Source organism: Citrus sinensis, chromosome 3 (genome assembly GCF_022201045.2).
Source record: "Citrus sinensis cultivar Valencia sweet orange chromosome 3, DVS_A1.0, whole genome shotgun sequence".
In the NCBI taxonomy this organism is placed as follows: Eukaryota; Viridiplantae; Streptophyta; class Magnoliopsida; order Sapindales; family Rutaceae; genus Citrus; species Citrus sinensis.
The window spans coordinates 36,226,460-36,236,966 of record NC_068558.1 but is presented as its reverse complement, the minus strand read 5'-3'; the positions used below and the strand labels follow the sequence as shown (position 1 = coordinate 36,236,966).

Below are 10,507 nucleotides of genomic sequence, written 5' to 3'. Positions count from 1 at the left end.
ACTTAATGAATTATTGTCATAATTATTATTTTATATTTTAATTATGGTGATTATTTATTCAAAAATTATTATTATTATTATTAATTATTGTCAATCATTTACTGTCATGTTCACAGTATTAATTGATTTCATGATTAATCATTAACTTGTGATTTTTACAATCCAACCAATAGATGACAAATAAAATACCACATCCGTGAAGATTCTAATTAATTATTTAAAGTAAGTAAACATAACATTATAGAAAAGCCCTTGTAATTTCATTCAAGATTCATTTACTGCATAAATCTTAATAATTTCATAAATTAGTAACTTCAAACAAAATTTTATTAAAAAAAGTTATTAAGTAATCAATAAATTAACGTTTTATTAGTTTTTCAAGATCCAATTATATTATTTTTAGGATTTTTCAGCTTTTTATTCGACATTCTAACATAGGTTGGACTAAATTATTTTCTACTAGAATGTAAAAACATATACAAAAATATATATACAAAAATGTATATATAATAATTTTAAAAATGTATTCGTAAAACCAAAATATTTCATCAATTTGAAAGTGGCATAAGTATAATTTAATAAACGTATTATAGCAATACTGGAAACACTGGACGTTGCAAAATTTGATCATAGCTGGAACAATATTTGAACAAGTTAATAATAATAATAATAAAGAAAAAGATTATGGTTAAAAGAATATAGTTTGATCAAGGCTCTCATTTTTACCGTACAGTTGACAATTAAGGTTTGTTGCTGTCACGTTGTCTTATTGCTGAATACAACATGTACCTTGATTGTGTGATGTCATAATTTATTTATAATAGCATCATTTAACCAAACCATGGCTAGGGAAGTAAGATGAATTGGTCCATAGAGAACAAGTAAAAGAAAATTTTCCAATATTAATGTTACATAAATTCATGCATTAGAGTTAGAAATTAGAAATCAATCGTCAACCATTAAAAGTGGCAGTGTTTACTTTCTGGAGTGGGAGTGTGGAGTGTACATTCCTCTCACTCTAATATTTACTTACCATTTTTAAAGGGGGAATGGGATTCACACTCCCATGGAGGGAGGTGGGAGTGGGAATCCACTCCCCCCTCTTTCATTTTTACCCTCATAATTAAAATAAATAAATAAAATTTAATAAAAATAAATAATATCATATTTATTAAAAAAAATAATTATAACATATTTATTTTATTAAATTTAATAAAATAAAAATAAATAAATATTATATTTAAATTAATAATATTAAACATTAATTTTAATAAATATTAATTAATTAATTAATAATAATAAATGTTTTATTTTAAGAAAATATTAATTTTGTACTATATTATCAATAATAATGTTTCATTTGTGTTGTTATTATTAATAATTTTTATTCACATAATTTAAATTTAAATTAATAAAAAATTATGATTTACATAATTAAGAATATTATTAATTATTATTAATTTATAAATAAAATAAAATATTTATTTTATTTTCCAAATATATTTTTTATTAATTTTTTAATTACAAATTATAATTCTTTACGTAAGGATAAAATTATAATTTAAAATAATTTACTCCCAATCCAAGAAAAAGTAAACAAATAATTGAGATTCTGATTGACAATCCATATTTTCATTTAGTCTAAGTAAACATCCTACTCCCACTCCTACTCCACACTCGTAATCTCAGGATTCTCACTTCCACTCTGACCAAAATAACCACAATGGGCCACTAATGCCGCATTAGGCTATTAGATAATTGGGCCGAAAATCCAAGTTGTTCCTTTTGAAGATTCTTTTTTCCCCCCTTCTGTGTCGTGAAGCCGAAGCCCGTCTGTGTAAGTTTGACTTATCTTTTCCTTCTATGCGTGTTTTTATTTGTTAAGCTCCAAGTTTAATAATTAACTAAAAGAATATTGAATTTAAATCAACTTTGTTCAAATAATCAAATACTTTTTTTTTGTGGAGCATAAAACATCAAGCTCAACAACATTCCTCTCCAAATGCTTCACGTAGACGACTTAGGTGGCGTTTGTTTTTTTGTCTGAAATATGAATAGACCTGAATTAGTCTGAATTTTGAATAGATCTGAATGTCTGAATCTGAATAATATGTTTGTTTTTTCGTCTGAATCTCGAAAAATAAGTATTAAGTTGTTTGCTTTTTTCAACTGAAAAAGCTGAAAATATGTACTTTTAAATTTGTATCTTTATTAAATTTGAATGTCAAATAAATAATATATTAAATACCACAATATTTTAACATTTATAAGTAAAACTATATTCAAGTGAATATATAATTATTTTGGAATTTTAATATATAAAATACCATAAATTTTAAATTTTATCGTATATTATATAAGAAATAAAAAACAGTGATATTTTTATGTAGGGTAAATGTCTATGGGTGAGTTTTAGGATAGACATGAAAAATAAATTATAAAACATGGATATTTTTTACATTAGTAAGTAATTGACTTAATTCAAATTTCTCCATTAAGTAAAAAGCCAAAAAAATTGGCTTGTTTTATTAAGTCAAAATTATCTAAAAAGTCTCATTAAGTTATAAAAACAAATACCTCTAATTAACTTAATTAATTAAGTTAAGTCACTTTAAGTCATTAAATTAAAAAACCAAACGCCACCTTAATTAAGATTTAAAAAGCGAGTTATGCCTAGGCTTGTGTCAACTACTGGCATAAGCATCAAATTGATGTAAAGTCCACTAACTACAGAATTAATAATGCATTAAAAAAAACTACAGAATTAATAATTTACTAATATATAACAAATCCAATTCGTTTGTCTAGGAGGCCCTCATAAAAGATGTACATCATTAATCTAAAAAAAATGTAATGTTTACTTGAAATGGTGATGTCATATTTCAAGATCAATAACACATACCACAGATGTGGCATAAAAAAGTTTAATAGCAATTTACCACATCGTCAGACTGAAATGAACATAAAAATGCTTGCATTAGAATTATAATAGTCAACACGTAACATTTGGGGTCTCAATTGCATCCTTTACCGAACTTTAATATAAGCAGAAGCTTGTGTAAATATTTGAAAAGGTGCAACTCCAGCTCTAGAAAAAAGAAAGAAGGGGAGAGCTAGAATCAAGAACCTTGAAACACGGATTTATGAGAGGTGAATGACGATGAATCGCCACAGGCAAGAAATTGAAGCCCAAAGAACAAACCGGTGCAATCTTAACATTGAATTCATCACGTGATTCACATCCATCGATTTTGTGATGCCATTGATCCTAGGCATCAAGGTTATCCTTTGTAGTTTGTAAAACTTTTGGAATGCTTCTATTTTGGCCGTTCATCTCCGATTCTCGAGCATAATATTTGAACTTCAGCTTTCCGGCCAAACCACAGCTCTTTGGGAAATTTTATCGAACATTTTTGTGTTTCCATCAAACACCTTCGTTTTAACTGCACTTCCCTCAAGTGCCAACCTTGACCTCTCCAAATGGTTCGTTGACAACTCATTCACACCATTGCTGGCAGGCGGTTCCCAAAATATTTAAACACTTGATCCTTCCTCTCATTGAAAAGCTGATCAAATGTTTATGAGAAAATTGTCTATTTCAAAATGTCGGCATTAGGGCTAACACTCTTAGAATTATATTTTCGAGGCAATAGGACAATGACACAAATTTCATTACATCAAGGATCAAAAAGGGCTTTCTCGACTCTAATCATATAGTTAGATCTTGGAGCTAAATGCTGAGCTAATGATGCAGCCGAAAAGCAAACAAAATTAATGGTGAAAATTTCCCTTCTTTTTGACCTGTTAAAGGACAAAAAGACAGCAAAATAAAACTTGGGAAAGTGGCAAGGGGCAAAAACAGTTTGTGACCGTTAAACAATTTATTGTAATAGCCAATTCTAGACCAAATTAATAGTGTGCTAATTAGAACCCCTAACTTGAATATATAATTTTGGTAACCGGCAAAGATAAATTTGACTTGATTAGACTCGTTTAGAATTTGTAATGAGATATTGGGAGAAAAAGAAAAGGATAACTGAGGCTAATTCCCATGCAAGTCAACTGTTAGTGATTATATCAATGAAAAATAGAGTGGTGACTGGTGATACAGATAAAAAGGGATGAACCATAATATGGACACATCATAATTCTAAAGAACTGCTTATGACCTTTTCTGTGCCTGTGGATTGTGGCAAAACCAACCAAGATTTGAATTACTTAGCCTTAGATCTATATATCAAAATAGTCACAAAAGTAAGGATCAATGTTAGTCTATACCTTCAACAAGTCATAAATAGTGTGCTAGAACCTAGAGGTAGGGCCAAATCCAGCTCATGACTAGTAGGGGCTTAAGTACTAGGTGGAGAAAATAAATTATAAAAATTGAAGAAAAAATTACTTAGGTTTTTAATTAGTTCCTTTTAAATCTATTAAAATAACGCTCCATAAATCTATAAAAATAGCCTACATAGACTCATAAATCCATAAGATTTTTATATTTTAACTTTAAAAATTATTAAAACCCACAAACTAATTGAAAAAATAGAATGTTACAATAACCTATACATGTTATTTTATTATTATACAATTTATTTCCCATTATATCAATATAAATAACCCCCATAAACATATAAACTCACAAAAATTTTAATTTTTACATCTTGTCGTTATGTAATTTAGCTCTCGATAAATTATTTTTCTATATTTGCCATTGCTAGTGGTGAAAGAAGTAAAGAATCGTTGAAACCATGGAAAGGCTTGCATATTACCTCTTCCAATCCAAACCTAATCACAAAATATGAATCAGCAAAAAGAATATCGCCCATGTTATGCATATAATAGAATGGATATAATCTATATACCATATAGGATTATAAAATGAAGTAGTGAGAATATTAGAGCGTGGCAATACCACCTCCTCTGAATACAAAGTTAAATTTTTTTCTAGTAATTTTTTCTCCACATGTTTGAATCATTTATCAAATCAAAGGGTTGAAATCTTTCGTTAGAGGTTCTAGTAATTTATTTACTATAACATCTTTTTAATAAGAGTAATGATATAGCCACAAATTCTTGTACAAACTTATTTTGTATAAACTGATGTGATGTTAATTCATTAGTTGAATTAAATATTTTTTAACCCACATGATTTATTTATATTATTTTATATTTTCATTCAACTAATGAATTAATGTCACATCAGTTTGTATAAGAGTTTGTGGCTGTATCATCACCCTTTTAATAATTCATTAGATATATAAGATATTTATCACATATAATATCTCTTATAATTTAGGATACTAAATTTAAATTAAAAAAATTTATGTGACAGCACTGATGGTATGTATTTTAGGATGAAAAATAGATTGAATGTGTGTATGTGCGCATGTGTGTGTTAGAAGAAAATTTTAGTTTATGTCTCAAGAGAGATAATAAATTATAAATGTACGTCAGAATTTGTGGATTTTTATGAATATAATAATAATTTAAATATTTATAAAAATATAGTAAAAACTTTATAAAGTTTGAAAAATAATTATAGAAGAGATGGATGAGAAAATCAATTAATTATAAAAAAATTAATGAAGACTTATTTAAAAAAATAAGTAAATATATGATTAGAAGTGAAATTTTCTATAAATTATAATTACACATGTACTTCGTTTTACGATAAAATTATTTTTATCCATTAAATTAAAAAATATTAAAATCAACACCTATATTTATTGACTATTTGTTACATTATTTACAACATAAGCTTTGGCAAGGTGAGAGAAGTAAAAGTAAATCTGACCTTTTCCGAAAAAGCGGAGAAAATTGGCAACTTCTTTTTGGAAACTTTTTAATAATTGACCAGCACGTGGCAATTCAACAATTGTGAGCTGGTCTCCGGTCTCCATAAAAGAGAGCTCAACGACGCTTATGCATCCCCAGTCCAAGAACTAATATTAGCCAAGAAAGTGTCCTTTCAAATCTAGTCATGTGAAAAATATTAGGCTGATCAAAAAAGTTAATTAAGGGAATGGCAGCCTGCACTCCAATAAATAGTGAGTGCTGATGTTTGCCCCGGGTCAAACCCCAAAAAATACAAAACGTCGTCGTTTTGTTTTTAAATTTTTTTTTTGCTTTGCGGTTTCTTATTTGCGTCGTTTTCTTTATTTTTTTCTTTTTCATTTCTTCCAGCCTTTCTTCATTTCTTTCGTTTCTTCCATCCTTTCTTCATTTCTTTTTTGTTTCTTCGTCTTAAGCTGAACGAGATCCACAACCCTTGCATTTAGTGAAGAACAAGACCAACAGCAGCTGAACGAGATCCACAGCCCTTGCAACAGCAGCTGAACGAGATCCACAGCCCTTGCATTTAGTGAAGAACAAGACCAAAGCCCTTGCACAGCCCTTGCTCCATCCTCTTCATCTTAAGCTGAACGAGATCCACAGCCCTTGCATTTAGTGAAGAACAAGACCAACAACAGCTGAGTTTCGGGTGAGTTTCGGCTACGAGCAAGATTGGTTTCGGCATGATTAGTTTCGACATCTACTAATTAAGCTGAACGAGATCCACAGCCCTTGCATTTAGTGAAGAACAAGACCAACAGCAGCAAGATTGGTTTCGGCTGAGTTTCGGCAATATTAGTTTCGGCAGAGGAAGATTAACATTGTGCCTGAAAGCTTGAATTTTGGAAGCTTGAATTTTTTTTTTCGGTACTGTCTTCTTTGTAGCATTTTGTTTTTTAATTTTATTTTAAATTTTTCTTTGCGTTTTTACAACATTATAACATTGTAACATTGAATTTATTTCTTCAGTTCTCATTTTCTTGAATTTATTTCTTCAGTAACATTGTAACAGTTTCCATACATTAGCTGTTAGCATCACTAAGAAAAAAAAAACAGAGTTGTTTGAAGCTAAATTGATGGTGATGTTAATCTATTTTTAATGTAGAAATGATGTTGTTTATTAAATTGGGTTGTAGCTTCGTAGGATTCAAAATCAATTTAAAAAATTGTGAACGAAGGGAGGTAGAGCAATGACCTGGGCTCTGCTTTTTTATAATTATGTTTGTAATTAAATTGGGTATAATGGAATTGTTTTGTTAAAGGCAAGAGAATTAATATTATTGTTCTGAAGAAAGGAATTATGATCAGTATCAATCGATTTGAGTTTCTACATACATGGCTCAATTTATTTCAAGACTAGTTGATCATATTATTGTGTTTCTTCATCTGCAATTAATACAGGGGCTACAGAAAAAGCAATGTGAGAAGATGTAATTACCATCTGAGTTGTTTCATTTTTCTTTTGAAATTTTGTTTTTAAATTTAATGAATTTACGATAAATAACTAATAAGATATTGAATTATTTTAATTTGCAGCAGTTAATGGATAATTTCGAACAAGTGGAGGAGGTTGATGAAGTTGGGGAATTGCAGGATTTACAGGGGGCTGATTTGGAAGAAAACAATGAGGAATTGGTGGTGGAAAATGTTGTTGCGCCTACGGTTGGGATGTCTTTTGATAGTCCTGATGAAATGTTTGAATATTATAAAACTTATGGCCTACAAGAGGGGTTTCCCGTGATGCGGAGATCTTGTAGAAAAGGGGATGATGGGAGTTTGAGATACGTGACGTTTACTTGTGGGAGAAACGGCAAGTCAAAAGCCAAAGCCACTAATGTTTTGCAGCTTCAACCAAACCAAAAGATTGGATGCAATGCTAAAATTGGAGGACGTTTGGATATTGTTAGTGGAAAATGGGTAATTGGAAATTTGATCCTTGAACACAACCATGCCGTGAGTCCGAGCAAGAGTAGGTATTATCGATGCAACCGTTTCATTAGTCCTTTTGTTAAAAAGCAGCTTGAAATAAATGAAGAAGCTGGAATTAAAATGGCTCAAAGTTTTAAGTCGATTGTTGTCGAGGCTGGTGACTTTGAAAATGTGTCATTTTTAGAAAGAGATGCTAGAAATCATGTTGACAAAGTGAGGCGATTAAGACTCGGAGAAGGGGATGCTATTGCAATTCAGAGGTTTTTTCAGAAAATGCAAACAGAAAATGATGGGTTTTACTTCAGTATTGACCTAGATGAGGAGTGTCGGTTAAAAAATGTATTTTGGGCAGATCCAAGGAGCAGGGCAGCCTATAAGGACTTTGGGGATGTTGTCACATTTGATACCACATACCTAACAAACAAGTATGACATGCCATTTGCTCCTTTTGTAGGAGTTAATCATCATGGTCAATCAATTTTGTTAGGATGTGGGTTGATTTCGCATGAGGACACGGAAACATTTACGTGGTTATTTGACACATGGCTATCATGTATGTCTTGGTGTCCTCCCCTTGGAATCATTACAGATCAAGATAAAGCGATGAAAAAGGCAATTCAGATTGTTTTTCCAGACACTAAGCATCGATGGTGTTTGTGGCATATATTGAAAAAGATGCCTGAGAAGTTGGGAAGGTATGCAGAATATCATGCCATTAGAGTTTTATTACTTTCTGTTGTTTATGACTTACATACTCCTGTTGAATTCGAGGAAGCTTGGCATGACATGTTAGATAAATATGATCTTAGAAATAATCAGTGATTGAATGATTTGTATGAGGAAAGAAATCGTTGGGTTCCAGCATTCGTGAAAACTACTTTTTGGGCTGGAATGTCAACCACTCAACGTAGTGAGAGTATGAATGCTTTCTTTGATGGGTATGTTAACTCAAAGACAACTTTGAAGCAATTTGTGGAGAAATATGAGAAAGCAATGGAAAGTAAAATTGAGAAAGAATGGCAAGCAGATGCACGAAGTTTTAGCCAACGGTTGCCATTCCGTACCAGTTTTGCCATGCCGTACCAGTTTTGCCATGGAAAAGCAAGTTGAAGAAGTATACACTATTTCCAAGTTTTAGGAATTTCAGCAGGAGCTGGTGAATAAGATATATTGTGAGGTTTTCAGTTGTGGGGGGTCAGAATATGAAGTTATTGAAAACGATGAAAAGAGTAGAGAAAAGACTTTTAGAGTCATTTTTGAAAAAGATGAAGGTGAAATTCGTTGTGTGTGCTCAATGTTTGAATACAAGGGCATTCTTTGCAAACACGCTATCGCAGTGTTGTCACGTAACCGTGTGCAATTACTGCCTGAAAAGTATATCTTACGAAGATGGAGGAAAGATGTGTGGAGGTTCTCTAGTAAAGTCAAAGTCAGTTATGATGCACGGAGTTCGAGCATTGAACATCAGCGATATAGAGAGGAATGCACTGCTTTTTATGATGTTGCTGAGGTAGCTTCCAAAAATGAAGAAAGCCATAAAAACATTATGGGTTGGATTGAGAAAGCTATGAAGGATGTTTCTTTAAATGTTCGATGTGACGGCGACGATACAACCATTGATGGTGGATCCAGTAGTAACATACAAGATCCAGTGGTAAGTCAGCGTAAAAGTCGTCCACCTAGTCAAAGAAAGCAAAAGCAATTTAAGCGGCCAAAACAGAAATCGAACAACGTTTCGATAAACACAACTATAGAGGTAATTGTATATACTTTAGATTAATTTAATACTTTAATACATTCATTTTAAATTAATTTAATATATACTTTAAATGTGTGTTGACTGCACTCCTAGGACGCGGAGATACATGATTTATCTTCTCAGGTGGCCACTACAATCCCAACACAAGAGAGCAATATGGCTATGGTAATATTTTTTTTATTTGCTATTTCCTTTCATTGTCATATGTTTGATAATTTGTGTTTAACTTTTTTTTTTGGTACAATAGCAACCACAACAAGCACCCCCACAACATGCATTTTCCCCCCCTTACTATCAGTATTGGATGAATTACGGTCCAGCTCATCATGTACACTTGCAACATGCACCGCAACAAAATTTCGAGGAGGCCAATCAAGGGGAGTTTTCAACTAATGAACCAAGCATGTAATCGAAGTTAGCTTATGCTTATGTTTTATGTATTATTCAACTAATGAACTAATGTAATTTGGTGTATGTGTATTTCGACATTTTTTAAATTATGGAGTTCATAAGTCTATTTTCAAAATTCTAGAAATGGATTAATTTGGAAAATATTAGAATGATTTGGGCCATAGTATAATTTTGAGAATAATTTTTGGGGCCAAATTATAATTTTATAATACTATGAATTAATAAGTTTATTTTCAAAAGTCTAGAAATGGATTAATTTGGAAAATATTAGAATGATTTGGGCCATAGTATAATTTTGAGAATAATTTTTGGGGCCAAATTATAATTTTATAATACTATGAATTAATAAGTTTATTTTCAAAAGTTTAGAATTAGATTAATTTGGAAAATATTAGAATGATTTGGGCCATAGTATAATTTTGAGAATAATTTTTGGGGCCAAATTATAATTTCATAATACTATGAATTAAATCCAAAGAGTCAAACTACTCGGAAACTTATATTTAACATGAAAATGCTATTACATATGTCTACAAGTCTTTAACTTGAAACAACTTAAAAATAATACTTTTTTTT

General features: G+C 30.6%; 2 protein-coding genes across 2 annotated transcripts; both read left to right on the top strand.

Annotated features, from left to right (window-relative positions):
• Nucleotides 1-7,374: 7,374 nt before the first annotated feature.
• On the top strand, nucleotides 7,375-8,583 carry LOC127900807 (protein FAR1-RELATED SEQUENCE 5-like). The gene has a single exon (XM_052436042.1). It carries the CDS (start codon nucleotides 7,375-7,377, stop codon nucleotides 8,581-8,583), a length of 1,209 nt encoding a protein of 402 aa, XP_052292002.1.
• Nucleotides 8,584-8,652: 69 nt separating this feature from the next.
• On the top strand, nucleotides 8,653-9,929 carry LOC127900806 (protein FAR1-RELATED SEQUENCE 1-like). The gene is made up of 4 exons (XM_052436041.1): nucleotides 8,653-8,866; nucleotides 8,961-9,517; nucleotides 9,614-9,685; nucleotides 9,768-9,929. The coding sequence occupies exons 1-4, from the start codon at nucleotides 8,653-8,655 to the stop codon at nucleotides 9,927-9,929; spliced, it is 1,005 nt and encodes a 334-aa protein (XP_052292001.1).
• Nucleotides 9,930-10,507: the final 578 nt, after the last annotated feature.

Excerpts from the sequence above, each read along its gene's own strand:
- LOC127900806 (XM_052436041.1), top strand. The coding sequence starts at position 8,653 with ATGTCAACCACTCAACGTAGTGAGAGTATGAATGCTTTCTTTGATGGG. Across the intron at positions 8,867-8,960 it reads GTTTTGCCATGGAAAAGCAA|AATATGAAGTTATTGAAAAC; the intron begins GTTGAAGAAGTA and ends GTGGGGGGTCAG. Across the intron at positions 9,686-9,767 it reads AAGAGAGCAATATGGCTATG|CAACCACAACAAGCACCCCC; the intron begins GTAATATTTTTT and ends TTGGTACAATAG.
- LOC127900807 (XM_052436042.1), top strand. The coding sequence starts at position 7,375 with ATGGATAATTTCGAACAAGTGGAGGAGGTTGATGAAGTTGGGGAATTG.